The sequence below is a fragment of the Trachinotus anak genome, unplaced genomic scaffold, assembly GCF_046630095.1.
Source record: "Trachinotus anak isolate AG129_WGS33_773 ecotype Australia unplaced genomic scaffold, CSIRO_AGI_Tana_v1 ptg000001l, whole genome shotgun sequence".
In the NCBI taxonomy this organism is placed as follows: domain Eukaryota; kingdom Metazoa; phylum Chordata; class Actinopteri; order Carangiformes; family Carangidae; genus Trachinotus; species Trachinotus anak.
The window spans coordinates 4832192-4850090 of record NW_027273852.1 but is presented as its reverse complement, the minus strand read 5'-3'; the positions used below and the strand labels follow the sequence as shown (position 1 = coordinate 4850090).

Sequence of the window (17899 nt, the reverse complement as noted above, 5' to 3'; positions counted from 1 at the left end):
TATCTAATTATGTTTATTTATTTTGCTGTCAGGGTCAGAGCTTACTGGAACAATAAAGTCTCTGTCGCAACCCCACTTGTTGAATCATAGGCTGACAAGCTAATGTGATTGAATTTATTGCAATTTAACAACCAGTATGCAATGGTCATAAGATATAAAGGCCATGTAAATGTGAGGTATTTTTCATAAGAAGGTAAATATTCCTGTTGTTTTTACATATTTTACTGATGAAAACTAACTTTTAACAGTAATGTTAATAACTTACTTTAATTGTTTTATAGCTTTAGATCTGACAGGTTAAGGGGGGTATGTCGTTCAAATTCTGTGGTTTGAATTTTAAAGGTGGGGTTACGGCATTCAAAAGATAAATTGGGAGGAATAACTGTAAAAACTATAATAATCATCTTGTACTATGGAAGAAATGTCTGTTTCTGTGTCTGGGAAAACAATCACAAGGCGCCTACGGTCTTTTAGTCTCATTGCGTCTCTCATCTCATTGTTTTACCATACTGTGTATAAGCTGTATATATGCTGTGCTCCCTGGAGCCCCGGTGCCCTAAGGAGGCATGGCGGTAAATAAATAATTGGCAGAATTTAAGATTATGCTCCTGAACTGACATGTTTCACACAGAGGCTGTCCTCACTACTGTAAATCATCCCAGACACAGCACTGTGTCTTAAAATGTGTGTGTGTTTGTGTTGTCATCACTGAGCTGCGATGCACATGGTCTGGCTTCACAAATCTAGACATTCAGCACACACACATTTGCTATGACACTTGCCAAGGGCTGTCAGTTAGAGGGCAAAGGGATGTGTGGGCCTAATGAGAGACTGGCCAGGAGTCAGGAGCTTTATAAAGTCCCTGAGGTGAGTCCTGGACTGGGGAGAAACCACTGTAATCCATAACCCAGTGACACTTATGATTGTTGGCTGCTCAACCCTCTCACTGGAGCTGCAGTGCATATTTCATCAGAGAGAGAGAAAAACACACTGAGGAGATTAGAGTCACATTAATCAGTTTTTTTTAACAGAGTGTCTCAGGCTTTGTCTTTAAGCGACTGTCAATTCAAGGTTTTTAATGTGAGCGGATGAGTTTAAGTGTTGTCTCATTATCTTTTACTGGCCAATAGAAAAACTTTCCCTCAAGTGTGGTATAAAAAACCAGAGTGATGAAGTGGAGAACTTGAATGATATCAGTGACATGGAGGAAATGTTGAAGAGATGCATAAAAGGCAGATGGAGGATAATCACCAAGAAACATCTCTGTATACATGCATACCCACAGACACACGCACACACACACACCCATAAATACATGGATTCAGTAAATGGAGGGCTCCACAAGAATGATACAGTCCGAGTTATCTGTTTAACTACAACGACTCAGATATTTTAACATAATATTTAAAAAGCACTTTTAAATGAAAGACTACGGTGTGGCTGTGTAAAAAGTTATTTTTACATGTGGTTCCACCACTTTGTGTGTGTATGTGTGTGTGCGTGTGTGTGTGTGTGTGTGTATATATATATATATATATATATATATATATATATACACACACACACATATATACATATACATATATACACACACACACACACACACACACATATATATATATATACATACACACACACTGTATATGTGGTTTCAAATTCTAATGGACCCAAGCTTCTGATAATCAGTGGGCAAACTCGTCACTTTTAATTATACAGGACAATGTTGGATTATATTACAGTATGATTTGAGTCTGCTGTAATAATTTATTCTCTAATATTATCATAAAAATCTTGCCGCTGCATGATCCTTCATGATTTTACTCTGTATAATGCTCCTATTGTGTTGTCTTTTTTAGAATGAAGCAAATGTAGATTCACCAAATAGAAAGAACACTGTGGACATGAAGAGGATTGATGTGACACATACGACAGATGCAGAAATTACTGAAAACATAGATGTTTTCTTTGCCCAGTTCAACGAAGGAACGTGACTTGTGAATGCAGATACGCTGACGTTATGTGAATATCTGTGACGTTATTATGAATTCCCACATTACTTCCTGTTATTAAAGAAAGCTTTATCAGCCGCCTTATTTGGCTGGAAAACGTGTTTTGATTTTACAGATAACATGAGGTAACATGAGGCATGAAAGGCAGAATTTCTAGTTGTCCCAAAAATGTACTATGAATATATTTAAAACATCTAAATCTATCTTCTGGGAGGCCAAATGGTAGGTTGTCAGCCTCGTGTTACAATGAAAATATATAATCACTTGTTATAGCCTCGAGTTTGTTCTATAGACTACAGTCTAAATATACAGACGTGCATGGACGCAATTTATCTTAATGTCAGCAGTCCTCCTCAGTCTGGCCCATGGACTAGACACAACTTTCCACTTTTGATTATGATAGCAGAAATTGTGCTGAATGCACTTACCGCTTCTGCAGCGGACCGCATAACTGTTTCCCCACACGGTTATCCAATAGAGTAAATAACATTATGAAGCTTAGGGAGCCATCTAATCAATTTCTGCAGAGTTTGATGACAAGGTAGAGTAGAGCATGGAGTCAGGATCACATTACTTGTTACACAGACTGGACTGCACCAAGACAGTATCAGCTCAGTCGGTCTAAAGAGCTGGTGTGTTATTTCATTAGGTCAAAAGAATGCCCTGCAAAGAAAAAAAAAACTATATAAATTAATCAACTGTATTTTCTACTTTAGGATACATATTTTGAGTCAGCAGTATTCAACACATGGTCATTATGAAGTGACAATGTTGCGTAAATAACAGTACAGTCATAAACTAGATTCTCATATGTGGAGACTACTCAGGTACAGCCAGCACAAAGCTAAAGCACTCAGGACTGAAGGGACAGCCATACGATTGTGACCATTGTGCGTTTACATGAGACTGTGTTGTGTGTACATGTCTAAGCGTGTGTGTGTGTGTGTGTGTGTGTGTGTGTGTGCTTTCTCATTATGAAGAGGGAGGCTCACCGTTCCCTGAGAGCAGTTAAACAAGGTGACGTCCTCCAGAGACATGTTTTATTCACCCACATCTCAGTTCATTTTCACCTCTCGTCTGTCCTGAGGTCTGTCCCCCCCCCCCCCCCCCCCTCCCTACTGTTCACCTCTTATTGTCGAGCGCATGAATCAATACTCAACACTGAAGAACACAAAGGGATGCTGTTGAGGTTGAGGTAACGGTCCATTGATTGGACACTGAATACAAGCGCTGTTTGGCCTGTGGAAGACCATTAACAGCTGAAATATTCACAACTGGAGTGCAAAGCCTGAGGTGAACTGTTTCATTAGTTTGAAGAGGAGTAATGGGCAGTCAAGCACACCAAGAGGGATTGAATGTGAGCTTTTATAATTCTTGGATATCAGCTCCCTCTGCTGGACAGCTCCACTTCCCTTAGGCAAAGGAAAAGGAAACAGATTACTAGTTGAGCCATTAAGATTACACTCTCATGCTCTCATGCATTGAACATAAGTGGCATAGAAATATCCATAAATGTATATAATTATCAGGAACTTACTACCAATGAAAACTAAGTCAGGAATTACTATACACCTCTAAAAGCGAATGATTTTGAGGATCTAAACTGGGGAATGACCTATGATCTATTCTGAATGTTGCAATGATGCAGTTGTCTCCCATTTCCAGGATCTCTAACCATCATCTCTGCCATCTCTTCTCTTATGTGTAATTTTCAGTAAAAGCTCAACACAATACAGACTGAGTATTCCCTCCGTTCATTGGATCTGAATGACAGGATGATTGCAGGTTCTATTCACAGCTGCAGCTGTGGCAGCGTGCATCGTCTCCACCGAGAGCATTCCCCCATCTTCTCATGTCGTGTTTTACATCTGTCAATATCACAACATCATCTGGAAGAGAAATGGAAAAAATTCTGACAGAAGCGGCTTGTCTGAGTCTGAGCCAAGGAGAGATATGTAGTCTGAGCCCATTATCTGTCAATTAGCTGAATCTGGCTCTAAAATAATCGTTGCTCAGTTCCCAGATTAATACAGTATCACCGCCACTCCAAAAGCAGCAGGGCCGGCGTCACAGTGCGGATAAACTTTTACAGTAACAGGATTCAGTGTTCAGTGGCCATAACAACGATAACGTGTGACAATGATCTGACACACACTCACTAAACTTAAAACACTTCCCTTTGTTTTACACCAGTTTCACATGTGCTGAGCATTAAGGCCCGTGTTCATTCATTCAGCCGCCTATCAAAAAAGATGAAAACATCTTTTAAGTCAGTGTAGCAGCTACACACATATGTGCCTATTACCATTCAGCCTATCTGCATGGGATCTCCACAGATGGCTCACACACGGATATCATGCCCTTTCCCAGAGCTCTTATTACTGAAGTTCATATATTACTCTGACAGAATATTTAAGCTTGAACATTTGTCCTTTGATAGGTAATAAATTACAGTCAACTTTTGACATTAGGTGGTTTATAAATCAGGGGCACAGTGTTATTAGAGCTTTTTTTTTTTTTTTTTTTTAAGGAATAACACAGTCAAAGTTGCAAAATTCATAAATGTTGCAAAAGTTACAAGAAGCATGATGTAAAGGCTTTACTACCCTTACAACAGCCACAGGCTCGGTATTTCTGTCTTTCACATAAATCTTCTTCTTGGTTATTTTGAGTGGAAAAACTTGAAAAGTCTGCAGAATACTAAAGGAGTAAAAAGGCTGAATGCATAGACATTATGAGCCTTATATTTCTTTTTTATAACAATAGAATTTCAGCCAATACTCACCAATCATGCTTTTTATTTATTTATTTTTTTTTACAGTTGGTTGAAAAAGGAGGTCTCGAGGGTGGTCTCCCATGTAGCCATGTTTTTTTTTTTTTTTAAGTCAAATGTCTCTTATTTTTAAGATTATTAGTGTGGAATTAGGGAATTAGGGAACATGAGCGAGAGAAAGAACAAGCAGCAAAGGTCGCTGGCTATGATCAGACCAGAGATGTTACTCATGAACAAGTAGGCCACCAGGACGCCCCAAAAATCCAATTTCTTTATCAGACCATGACCTTCTACATTGATTCTATGACAAAAAAAAAAAAAAAGAAAGAAAAAAAGAAAAAAAAAATCTTTTTAACCCCACTAGAAGTGACAATGTCAGTCCTAGTGGTTGGTTTTATTTTTTACAAGAACTAAAGATGGTAAAATATAACAGGGCTTTAAGATTATTGGTTGATTTTAATTAAAATATCTGTTAAAAAAAATCTCATATCCCAATAAAGGAATAGTTCTGCTTTCTTGCCAAGATTAGATGAGAGGATGGATACCACTCACATGGCTACCGTGGTTACCACGGCTACAACCAGCAGCTGTTAGCTTAGTATAAAGCATAAAGACTGGAAGCAGGGGGAATCAGCTAGCCTGGCTCTGTCCAGTGGTAAAAAGAATACAACTACTGGCGCATTATATTTCATCTGTTCAATCTGAACAAAGACCAGAAGGTGAAAAGGATTTAGGCTACTTCAGTGACTTCTGGGATTCTTGTTATAACTGAGATGGCCAAGCCACAATACTAAAGTGCTTATGGAGATTTTTCTTTTTCCTTTGGAGAGAGCCAGTTTTCTACCTGCTTCAAGTTTGTATGATAAATCAAGACAAGTAGCTGCTGGCCCGAGCCTTATGTTCTGCATACAGACACAAGTGTGGTAAATAAATACTGCACTTTGAAATCAAGCTATTTCTAACAGGAAGACAATCAGGAAAAACTGATCATTTCTTGAATTTGGATTCCATTTTGAAAAAAAATATTCACATTGTGCAGATTCAAGAATCTAGCCAGCGTATCAGTGTAGCCACAGTATCATTGCTGGTATTCCAGCTGCTGCTGCTGCTGCTGCCAGACTCACTGTACAGTTTCTGTGTGATTTATCACTTTCTGAGGGTCCTGCTATCTCACTGTTCAGATTTTGATGGGAGTGATAAAATCAGGCAGTAAAGTAATGTCAGCTCTCTATAACCACAGCTGGTGTTACTCACTGGAGGGCTGCTTTGATGTCGCTCAGACATTTGGGGAAAGTCTTTGAGATCTACGTTGTGATTGACGGGGCAGACGGTACAGTACGGTACGTAGCCACACAGCGACGTCGCCACCACTCTGTCGGTCATGATCAGTGTCGTAAACTCTCATGCGTCTCAGATGTTCACGTTATCGTTCAATCAGACCTGACTGATGGGCTTTGTCGGGATAGTGGGCAGAAGCACTTATCGAGTGCGAGTGCACATGTACGGAGATAAAAGTTGCATTACACTGCATTAAAAGTTCCTATTTAGGTCTTTGCAAACATTACACCATCACACAGTGGTGGGGGCTGAGTGGTATGGATTTCAGAAAATATTAGATTTGGCCGAGTCAAGAAAGAAAATCTAAACTTTCTCGGGAATCTAAAAATGCTGCTTGATAGCCAAAAATGTCTCACAAAATCTGTGATTGTCTTTGGGTCAATAGGAATGCTTTGTTGTTCTCAGGTCATCGCATCTGTGAACAGGTGTATGTTCGGAGTTGGTGGTGCAAGCAGTCAACACACAACGATGGCGTGAGAGCAAAAGGTTAAATGTGATCCAGCTAGGAACAGGAACAACGCCCTGATTGGCTTCAGGCACTGTGGTTTCAGATGAAGTATTGGATAACAACTTCAGGGCTGGGGGTAAACAAGATGAATCCACAGCGGAGACTATAAACATCAGAAAACTGCTGTTTTACAGGGCAGCTCCCAGAGTGTGCAACTGTTTGAATGTGAAGCAGGGTGTTGCTGTGGGATAAAAGAGGCCAGTCCGCTCGCCCTGCCCATATAGAGCCAGAGAGAGAGAGAGAGAGAGTTTAGGAAAGGAAATGGCTCTGGCTGACCTGCCTGGTGATCACATGTCTAAAGGCTTCTGAACTGACCACTGTGTACTCTCCCATGATCTGGTGCTCTCATGAACTTCTAACATAAACCCCAGAAGTTTTTCCCTCAGGTCTGCAGACATCCTCGATCCCTGCTACTACTCTGCTGTTGGAGTATTTGGAGAAATTCCATTTGACAGATGTCCCACTTCAATCTATTCCCATTTGTCTTTGTGATGGTTGCTGTGAATATGCTACATATTCCTGACGCCTCCATTTGAATTATATTTACTTGTATCACCCTTATGCATAATCATGAGACAAGTGTTTTACCAGTGACACAGTAGCTGATGCAATAAGATGGCTAGATATTCATATAGACCTTAAGGGAGGAAAGGATAGAACAGAATCCAAGGTCTTTCTTTTTCCGATTCCTCCTAATGTGATGGAGCAGACGCAAGAAAAACAGAATCAGTTAAATTCCTTCTTTTCTTTCTAGTTTTTGAAGGGTTTATGTTGACACTGACTGAGTGTGAATTCTTAAACTGTACTAAAAGTACTGTTCTCCTGTTATGAAAAAATGTCCTGCATGAGCTGTTCATAGGGGCTCAGTAATAATGTTAACACCATTAATGTCTGTTTTTCATTCTCAAGACTTGGGGGCAACTTCGTGCAGAGAATTTATGTTTTCTGCTATGGCTCTTGCATAATTACATAGTGATGTGGTTTAACAGTTTAGATATTAAGTGATAACCTATTTTTAACTGGCAATTATCTCAGTGAACACTGGATGGCATTGTTGCTGTTCAAGAACCCTGAAATTTGCAGCAGTCCTTCATTTTTCCCTCACTAAGTCTATGTGGAGTCAGAGAGCACGCTGCGATGCATTACAATGTATTGTTATTTGATTTACATATTGGAATTTACATATTTGATGTACTTGTGTCTTTCTTGCTAAGTGTCATTCTAATCAGAGCGAGACTGATGCAACACACAAGACAATCCGAAGACTTTTCCAGGTCAGACAACAGAAGTCATCAAACACCCACCATACACACATCACACCTGGTTCTTCTACCAGATCTGAGGGATCAGTGTAAATAATAGCGAATCTAAATAAAGCACCACATTAACAGATGGTGTTTCTTTACATGTCATATGAGTTGTCAGTCCCTCATGAGATGGCTTAACTGACTTTTAATAGTTTTATGCCGCTATTTGGTTTGTCTGTTGCCCATTTTCCTCTTTATTTCAAGCCAAAATCAAAATATGTGCACGCTTTTAATTATTTTCCAAACCTAGGAGTGTTTTTAAAGGAAACTACTTCACTGAGGTGGGTCCTCTTACCATCTGCTAGAAGTGAACGGTTCTGTTTACACACTGTTCCCTACAGGAACATACAGTAGCTGTCTGGCAGCTTTCCTGGAAGAGCAGACAAACCAGATTTTCCAGTCTGGCTCTGGCACACCCAGATCACCTGTATTTTGTCCCAGACATCAGACACCATGGGTCACTGAGGAACATCACTGTCACTGCCAATGACAGGCCACTTTCAAGCCATTCTGTGAGCAAGTGAGATCAACTGAGGGAAGTGGCTGTATCTCCTGAAATAAAGGACTGAATTATTACAGCTTAGACATGATTACCTACCAAAAGGTGTGTGCCTGTTTATCAGTTATACAGCATGTTCCCAGTATTTTAGCCTGAACTGCTGGTGCTCCCTCAGGCAAGAGCTGCTTCCCTTTTGTGCAACATAATGATATCAATAATAATGATACATATGTATGCCAGAATTTTTTTATCTGAGCAGTGTAACAGTTCCAACAGAATTATGAATTGCCATCGCACTGCAAAACACAAAATGTCACGAAGTTAAATATTTCCTGAACTGCAAGGCTTCAAATCTTCCACCTTATTTTTAAAACAAATGACTTCAGTGTTTCTCTGCCGTTCTGTCATCATGACAGAAATATTTTGATCAAGGCTTGTTATTCAGAGTTTTACTTGAATGCCCGCCTCTGTGGAAGTGAATAAATTAATAACATTTTTTTCACTAAAAATGATCAGACTTTGAAATGCAAATGAGACTAATGACTAATTGTGAAACAAGTCCTTTTTTTTTTCCATCAGTGCATGGACCGAAAAAAATGAAATGAATATGTAGCGACTCAAAATCCATCAGAAAGAGGATCCTACTCCACCACATTATACTTTTGTTTGTGCTGAAAAGAAAAGAGTAAAAAATATAGATTAAAGATTAAAGTGCATATACTGTAGAAAAATATGTGGTGCTTAACTAGAGCTCCTGTGGCACAAAAAAAAAGACACGATGTGAGGCTCTTTTGAAAAAAAAAAAAAAAAAAAAAAAGTGAAATATCAGTCTTGCTGATCTTGCTGTGGTGGAGGCAGTGATCTCCCCTTGTTTGTGACCTCTGTCAGATGACAGTGAAGGTCTCCAATAAGCAGCCATGTTGGTGAGTAGCACTCACTGATCTGTCTCCTCCAATAGTGGTCGCTTCACATTCTCTTGAAAGAAACAAGTGCCTCAAATACCAATCCTGGCCCTTCCCCCTCCCCTCTAATTGTTTTCTATGCTCTGCTGAATCTGTCTTCACCGCTGCTCTGTTCTAAAACTGCAGTACCATAACCTTCACTTTAATGGTGCTTGAATGCAGCGTTGCTAATTCCCAACAGGTAAGGGAGACTTTCGAAATAAAACGTTGTCTGGAAGAACGGTTGAGGTAAAAACACATATGCGCTATAAGCAGCATCTCCAGGGAGGGCAGCAGCAGCAGCACAGCTGTCGAAGTGGGTTCTTCTTCTTATACCTGGCGGCCAGCTTGAACTTCTCATTAGACACAGCCACATAGTCTTGTGTCCTCTCTACATTGGTCTGGATGTGTTCAATGTAGGCACCTTGTTCCTCCACCAGCATGAAAATGTCCATGAACAGGTCCCTCAGCTCCTTCATATTGTTCTCCAGGCTCAACAGCTCCTGTAAGTGGAGAAGGATTATGGGATTAATGCACAGATATGAGGAATATTACTCAGAGGCAGGAGGTGGTCGGAGAAAGAACTGGAGGATATGTTGAGGGATCGGTCTCAGATGTTGATACAACACAGCCTGAGCACAGATGGTACTTGAACGTCCTCATCTGACTTTTATATTCTTAGTTATTAATGTCCTGGTTTACGTGGAGACCTTTTTTTATTCAACAGAGGTCGACAGAGAGCTCAGTTTATTTCTCCTCTCAAGGAGTTAATGTGATTCACATGGTGTCCCAGGTCTACATGGGTCCCTGATAGATGCCTGGAATGAAAATCACAAAGGGCTTTCGTGGACTGCGTTTTACAAGATGTCTTTTGAGCCAAGACAGGAGCACTAATCTGTTCTCATCTGCTAGAACCTACAACTGATTCAATTTCCATTTACTTATTTCCCCATTTATGCCAGTAAGATATAGTGGTAATGTGTGAGACATGCAAAAGTGACACACTCATGTCATCTGCAATAGGAAATGGTTTAAAGACTCTCGTGCTTATGTCATGCAAGCATTCGTGCTATCAGACAACGAGACTGTCCCACAGGTCGCCTGTGCAAACAGCTTATTATGACCCATGGTTAGTTTTTATTGTTAGGTTGTTGTTTGTATAAAGAGTGAGAAAGTCCACTTTGGGAGGAGGTAGGGGTGGATGAATGGGCAGACAAAACACAGGCAACCATTCTTCATTTCTTCTTTCAAACCAGTAGTCAACATCCTTAACCACGTGTTTATTATTGTAACCATGACTACAACGGTCCTCTAATACTTATTTTAGCCCACACGACGATCTTTCCCTAAATTTAACCAAGTACTTTTTGTTCCTAAATCTAACCCAACCATAACTGTTTCATAAGCTTAACTGCACATTTATTATAGTAACTTTGATCACATAGGTGGGGCCCAACTATCATCGTAGGATCACTCCTATGGGTCAAATCAGAGGGGAGGGACAAATGACCTATATGGTTGTTGAAGTTGGGGGACTCAAGACAATAACACATATCAGTGTAATGAGTGAAATTTACATGTGGAATGAATATTCATTAGCAATGAGCTTCAACTGTATGATAACAAATGTGTGCATTTACCAAATGAGAATAAAATCTGGATTTACATAGGTTGAATTAGGTATTTTAGCCGACTTGAGGCATCAAGGTTTGATTTATCGATGTTTAATTGACTTTCACACTTCCATATTATTTAGTGCCTAGCTGAATATAAGGGGAAAATGAAGCCACAATCCTTAAAGAAATATGTTAAGAAGCTACAACATACAAGAAGAAATGTTCTCTCTGAGTTAATATCTTGGCAAACTGTATATTTCTAACAAAACTGGTCACATAACAGAATAATATCAGTCACATGAAACTATGTGATAGCTCTAGGTTTTCTGTGTTTGCCACTACCCTCACCTTGTGTCGCTGTTCAATCTCAGAAAGTTGTGACCGTGTGATTCTGGCATCATTCAGCAGGTTCTCATTGAAGACCTCCCATTTTCCTGTGGCCACCATCTCATTTACCTCCTCCTCCGCCACGTCCCTTCCCGATACCTCCAGCTGCCGGATAATAAAGTGCTTACAGCGCTCCTGCTTTGTCAGCAGACCTTCATTATACTGCCGCATTACCTGAACATAATTATAGCAAAAAGAGAGAATGAAAAGGAAGGAGTGGGAGGGGAAATGAGAAATGAGAAGACATTTGAGTCCCGTCTTTCGTAGTATAAGCATAATTTATGCATGATTCCTTGACCCTCTTGACACCACTGATACCACTACTATGCTGCTGGGTGGATGCACAACACACTTACTGTACATTTAAGCATAGACAGACACTCATGAAGTGAACTGATCCAGCAGTTTAGTGCTTCCACTTTCTAGTTGTGGCAATGTTATCATTTCACTCATGCATGAGTTTATAAATACAAACAGAATGAGCTATTTTCTTATTGTTATGTTGAAACAACTGTGAAGACCGTCTTCTAGGAAGCAAAACTAAGGTCGATTCAATACCAATGTATCGACTCCAAAAAAAAGAAAAGAGCCAAAACAGTGTTGTTTCTAGCATCCAGAGCAAAGTAGCTGCTGGTATTCCCAACCTGCTGGAATTTGCGGTGCAGCGCTGCATGCTGGGAACGTTGTATTCTCGTTGTAACAGCAGTAGGCCCCTGCAGGTCCTCACTTCTTTGGACCTGTTTTGAAAGGGCATCTAAACGCCGGTGGAGGCTTTCGGCCTGGAGCTTGATGTCTCGTGTTATGCTGCTCTCTTTCTTCATCACACTGAAACGACGCATGGTGGCCACCAGGGTCTTTTGCTGCTGGGTGAATTTGAGGACCTGTTTGGGGTTGAGATTAGTCAAGACTTTTGTTCAGTATCACTTGTGATAAAAAAAAAAAACACACACAAAAAAAAACAAGGGAGGAACTTTATTTTTATCAGCAGAAACTGCATTATTATAAAATCTTTCTTCTAACTTAGACTTAGCAAAAACAAAAGAAAAGTGGTGATTTATTTTTACCTCTGTCTCCAGCACTGTGATGTCATCTCGGATTTTCTGAGCCTCAGACAAGAAATTCTCAATGATTGGCTCTTCCTCGAACACCACAGCCTGCGGCGTGATGACCCCGACCACTGCAGAGTCATCATAATCACCCTCTGTTGAGAAAGGATTGGTGTTCTCACTTGCTGCCTCAGAAAAGTCTTGAGCCCTCTGCTGCAGCTCTTCCAAGCGGTCTTTCATTGTGGAAGAGGCCTCACCAAAGCTCACTCCTCAGGACACAAAGTTGCTGTTGTGTGGACAGTTCTTGCCAATGCTGACAAGTGGACACTGAAAAACAAATAACATTAAACTTTCATGATTCCTGTTGGCAAGTTGGGTTGCAGCAGAAGATAATAACAACACAAATAAAGCAGGGAAAACAGAGGGTACTAACGTTAAAGTAGTGGATATGAAGGAAACTCGTACTAAACTGTAAGTGTCAAGTAGAGGTTGTCGAGTTTAAAGGGATGCAATCAGTTCTCATAATTTAGTTTTATTTTAGGTGCTTGAAGATCCAATTGTCACGAAAGCTTACGCCATGAGAGGGAGCCAGTAAAAACAAACAGAATGGTCATATTGATATTTAAGGTGTATTAAAAGTGGCAGGTAGCTTTTAATAGCTTTCAGCTGTGGTAGCCTTTCAGCTGCTCAGTGAATTAAATCATTTTTTCTGCCTCACTAACGGTAACTATTCAAGATGAAAAGACAGCAAAACATACTTTCATTCATTATTCACTCTTCTGACAGATTTACTTTATTTGTGGTGTATTTGCAGCGAAACATTTCAAAGACAGCCTGTTAAACTTGGACAGCCTTTGCTGCATCCACATGCTGGAAACGAATGCTAGCTTAGCTACGTTTTCTTAGCCTAGCCCGTTGGACGAGCTTGACTTCTGCCTGCACTGCAGCTTTTCCTGGATGTTTCAAATGCAGCTCCATTTGCCCAACGCAAGTGAGTGAATGAAATCATTTAAAACACAAACTACTTGTGCGTCAGTTTCTTAACACCAGCTACGTCCATGGTATTGTGTAGTACTACCGAACTAGATGTTTGGCTGACTGCTGCGTCATATTCTCAACATGATGAACCTATTCATGAAGTCAGTCTAACCTTCGATCATGTGGTCGGCTATAGTTGACCATTGTATGTAAACTTCCACCACAGTAAGAACAGTGGTCAGGCACACTCTATCATAACACTACACCTCTGTTTGTTTCAACTTGATAATGTCACCTTTACAAATAAATGAAGAAACTCTATAAAAGTTCACATTTCAGTCAGTACTTTGTAGCATACAGTAAGGTGATGTTTTTCTCAGTAACGAGATGATTCGGTGATAACAATTTGTAATTCAGAGATAAAATTACACTAATTCCATTATTGCTCCATTACTTGAACGTAATGCGGATCAGCTTGTTTTCTCTCTTTCCTGGAACTGAAAGGGAGGTTGATTTTATCTCTGCTTGGTATAGAGGTTAGAGGTGGGGGTAGTCTGTTAGACTCTAACCACTGCCTACATCCAGGTATCACCTGGGTGTAGTTGTTTTTTGAGTGAACCTCGTGCCATCAATGTGAGGATGGGGATTAGTAAAGCTAAGCTAATATTTGCTGTTGATGGTCAGTAAATATCTTTAAATGTCAGTCTAGCTGCTTTTAAACTGCAGTGTCCTGTTTTCTACTTTAATACAGCTGAATGTGACGTGGGAGTTTGGGGAGTTTAAAGCTGTTAAAATGTAACCTTGATGCAGCTGAGCTGAATAACAGAGAGCAAAGGAACATATTATTATTTTGCTTGAGTAATTTTTGTAATTACTTTTTCAGCGATTATCTTTTTCAAGTGACCTGTCCCACTCTGCAGGTGAAAACGTAACTACTGCTAATGCTAAGCTAATGAGCGTATTGTACCCACAACACCATGTGTTTTGCTACAGTGGAGAAGAGCTGCTGTCACATCCATAGATGAAAGAATAAAGAAAATTAGACCATACATGTGAGGTACATATAATAATTATTATTATTAATAATATAATATGATATATAATAATATGGATAATATTAATCAAATATGCACATATAGTATGCATTTAATAGTGAAGATAATATTTGTCTTTCATACAGTTTTCTGATATGGTCAGTCTCCAACATTTTGCAACTTATCACATACTGTATGATGACAACAAATAAATTCATTAATAAAAAACACCCAAGGCCACAATTCATTTACAAAGTACAGCGGCTGTAGTTCAGGCAGAAGCACCTGCCTTAACTGTGTACTGTGGTGTGTCCAGTAGTGAATCACTGCTGATCGGTGTTTGTTTATGTCACTATAAACTCATCTGACCTGATATGAGCATAACTGATGAGCCATATCTGCTCTTTGCTGAACGCTGAGATATATTTTTAACTCTGTGAAAAACAACTTGAGATGAACGAGCAGAGAGTTTATCTGCGACATCAGTCAAATTGACTCAAGTTCATTTTCCCATGAGAACTGAGTGGGTTGTTTGTGTTCAGCAGCGCACTCAGCAAAAACAAAAGAAGAAGAAAAACTGTTGGGTTGTCTGGCATCTTAAATAGTGACAAGTAGGAAAAGTGACCTTGATGAACACATTAACTAAAAGAGTAAGTGCGCACACATACACACAATATCTCAGATGTGACTGTTTTTTAGTGTGGAAATTAAAAAGGTATCTTCACAGCAACTGCTAAAGACTGAACACATTTCACTTTTTTTTAACTCCAGCATACAGTCGGCCAAAGCTGAAGTAAACAAGTGACGTGCTTCTGATTAAAAAGCATGAGATACAGGATCTGATTTTCTAAATGCCTCTGACAAGTGAAGTCCACTCAACCACAAAGTCCTATGCATTCAAATGGGTACACCAAAAATTTCGAAGCAGCCCTAGCAACACAGGGATTTGGGTTTTAGAGGCCCTAAACATAATCTTTTGGAAGCACATGACTGTGTGGGGGGAACAGAGTGTTTGGCTGATGAGAAATGGAGCATTTCAAATCACAGACTATCCCATTTCTGGATAGGTTTCAAACAGGAAGGACCCTATTTCCAGTGTGCGTGTGTGTGTGCGTGTGTGTGAGAGAGAGAGAGAGAGAGAGAGAGTTGTGACTATACTACAAATGTCTCAGAGTTCAAAGAATTTAAAAGTATCTTTTGTTTTCTGGGCTGATGTCACTCCTCTGCCCTCCCAAACCCCCCTCACCCTCTCTCTCTCTCTCTCTCTCCCTCTCTCTCTCTCTCTCTCTCTCTCCCCCTACCTGCCTAGCCCAGAGAGCCGATTAAAAAAATTGCTCAAAGGATTTGGGAGCACATTCTCCTGTGTTTAGCCTAAAAACCTGGAAGAAAAGTGGGGCATGGTTCAAGGAGCCTCGCCTCTCTTTCTCTGTGATTGAACATTTTGTTCTCTAAAACAGGCAAATATTTTCTTCTAGCCATCCATCTGCTCCTTTGTCTGTGTTTCTGAAGGAAATATTGTGTTGACACTCTCTCATCGCCATGCAGGTGGAAAACTAGGAGTGCCCAAATGTGGTTGTTTTATCACAGCTCAAACATTTGCACTGTGCACGCTTGGTCTTTTAACTTTACCAAAAATAATGAATATCTTGCTTAAAACATTCCAGAAATTGCATCTGGCTGAGTAAGTGGTCTTACTTTATTTATTTCTTTAAATTCATGCTGGGCTTTCTATTAATAAATAACTGGACATACCATAGGAAAAAGATGCAGGCTAACTTTGTTGCATGAGGCTAAGAGTTATTTCCACATACTTTCACACACATTTAGAGTTAAGTCTGAGATTAGCATTTTACCTTAATGTTGTTAGTATTCCATCACAGGCTGTCTGAGGAGTATTCCCACTCAGTTCACTCAGAGTTCACTGGGAATGTAATCCAGGACCGGCTGACACATCTTTGATATCATCTTCAGATCTCCTCACATTCACCTGATGCTCCTCAGTTACAGGTCTGAGTACTCTGTAACAGTTATTGGACAGTTAGACTCACCAACGGAGGAAGTTCTGAGGAAGTCTGGGTGAGTCAGCTGCAAGCACCTCCCCTCCTTTTGATCAAGGCCTAGGTATGGCCAATAGGAAAGGAGCAGACTAAAGGACCACTTGGTTATCACAAGAAACAAGAGGTGACGTGATTAAGTAAACGAGGAGGCAGAGACAGTATGGAGAGCGCAGGGAACACATAAACCCTTCCCTCCGGCCAATTCCTGCACTGGAAAGTGGAACAGAGCAAATAGAAGCGTATTGTGTACATTACAGAGGCCAAACAATGACGACTGCTGCTGGGGTGTCAACCAGGGTGTTAGGTTTCTCATGCGCAAAGTTGATTTCTATGTGAAGTGTCTGGGTTCCTGGGGTAAGTCCTCTTGTTCTGGGGGTATTGTACTCCTTAGGCCCCAGTAACTCTGCTGAGTACTTCTGACAGATTTCTACTGACAAGCTCCCTAAAACCCAGAGGCCTTTTCAACACAGGAAGGGACGCAGTCACTCTCTGCTTTGCAGCATAACACACTGTGCAAAGCTGTTTGAAGTACGCCGTCAGAGGGAGAGAGGAGAAACAAGTTTGGAGGATGAGAGGAGTTTGGTGGGGACAAGAGTTCAGTCTTCAACATTTGATACTTTAAAGGCTGGTTGCAGAATTTCTTCAAAATTCTTGCAGCCAAGTTGTTACTGTGGTGGCCTATGATGCGTGGGAGGGTTAAAGGGTTAGCTATTTAATGACTTTTGAACATATATACACACACAGTTGTCCGTCATTCTCTCTCCACAGTGTATTTTTGATCATCAAAGAGCAGTTTAAAATTGCTTTCAGCCCTGGAGTCCTTTTTTCAAACCAAAGGGCACAATTTAATCTCTTAACTAAAGTTTGAAAAATCACCAGAACCGGAATAATGAGGTTTCAACATGATGACAAATAATTTCCAGTTGGTGGTAGTGTGTTCCCTCTCTAAAAAATTAAAAGCACATTAACCACATGATGACTATGCAAAACGCTGTTAGTAAAGTTTTATCTCTCTTGTACCAGATGCTACTCTACGCCTGTAATAATGCCACGGTGGAGTGTTAACGGTGAGTCATCTATCCCCGGTGGCAAGATATTATGACAACAAAGCAAAACCGGTTTTCTGAGTGTCAGAATTCACCTTCATCAGCATCACCGGAACAAGCGAACAGTACTGTACATGTTTCCTGTAGCTGCTCAGTCATCCGTCCCTTTTGATGGAGAATACATTGAATGGGATTAGTCCTCTCTCTCTCTCTCTGTCACACACACACACACACACACACACACACACATAGGCCTACACACACACCAACTCCCCAATGACAAGCCTCTCAAACCATGGGACAAAATTGATCTCATCTCAATATTTGTAATTGACTCTACTCCGTCTGTAGAATTTAAAT

General features: G+C 40.3%; 2 protein-coding genes across 2 annotated transcripts in view; one reads left to right on the top strand and one right to left on the bottom strand.

Moving 5' to 3' along the window:
• LOC139635376 (ephrin type-A receptor 6-like) overlaps positions 1-17899 on the top strand; it is a 321867-nt gene that overhangs the window by 47293 nt on the left and 256675 nt on the right. The window lies entirely within an intron of this gene.
• Positions 8667-16510, bottom strand: stx19 (syntaxin 19). The gene is made up of 5 exons (XM_071502549.1): positions 16290-16510; positions 12443-12751; positions 12023-12259; positions 11340-11552; positions 8667-9878 (listed from the first exon to the last, which is right to left on the bottom strand). Exons 2-5 carry the CDS (start codon positions 12662-12664, stop codon positions 9642-9644), a joined length of 909 nt encoding a protein of 302 aa, XP_071358650.1. The 5' UTR covers positions 12665-12751; positions 16290-16510; the 3' UTR covers positions 8667-9641.

What these genes read in the sequence shown, in the direction of transcription:
- stx19 (XM_071502549.1), bottom strand. Translation starts at nt 12,664, where the DNA reads ATGAAAGACCGCTTGGAAGAGCTGCAGCAGAGGGCTCAAGACTTTTCT. An exon ending in TGCACCGCAAATTCCAGCAG is followed by an intron (nt 11,553 to 12,022) that starts GTTGGGAATACC and finishes AATTATGTTCAG; the next exon opens with GTAATGCGGCAGTATAATGA. An exon ending in AGATTGAACAGCGACACAAG is followed by an intron (nt 9,879 to 11,339) that starts GTGAGGGTAGTG and finishes CTCCACTTACAG; the next exon opens with GAGCTGTTGAGCCTGGAGAA.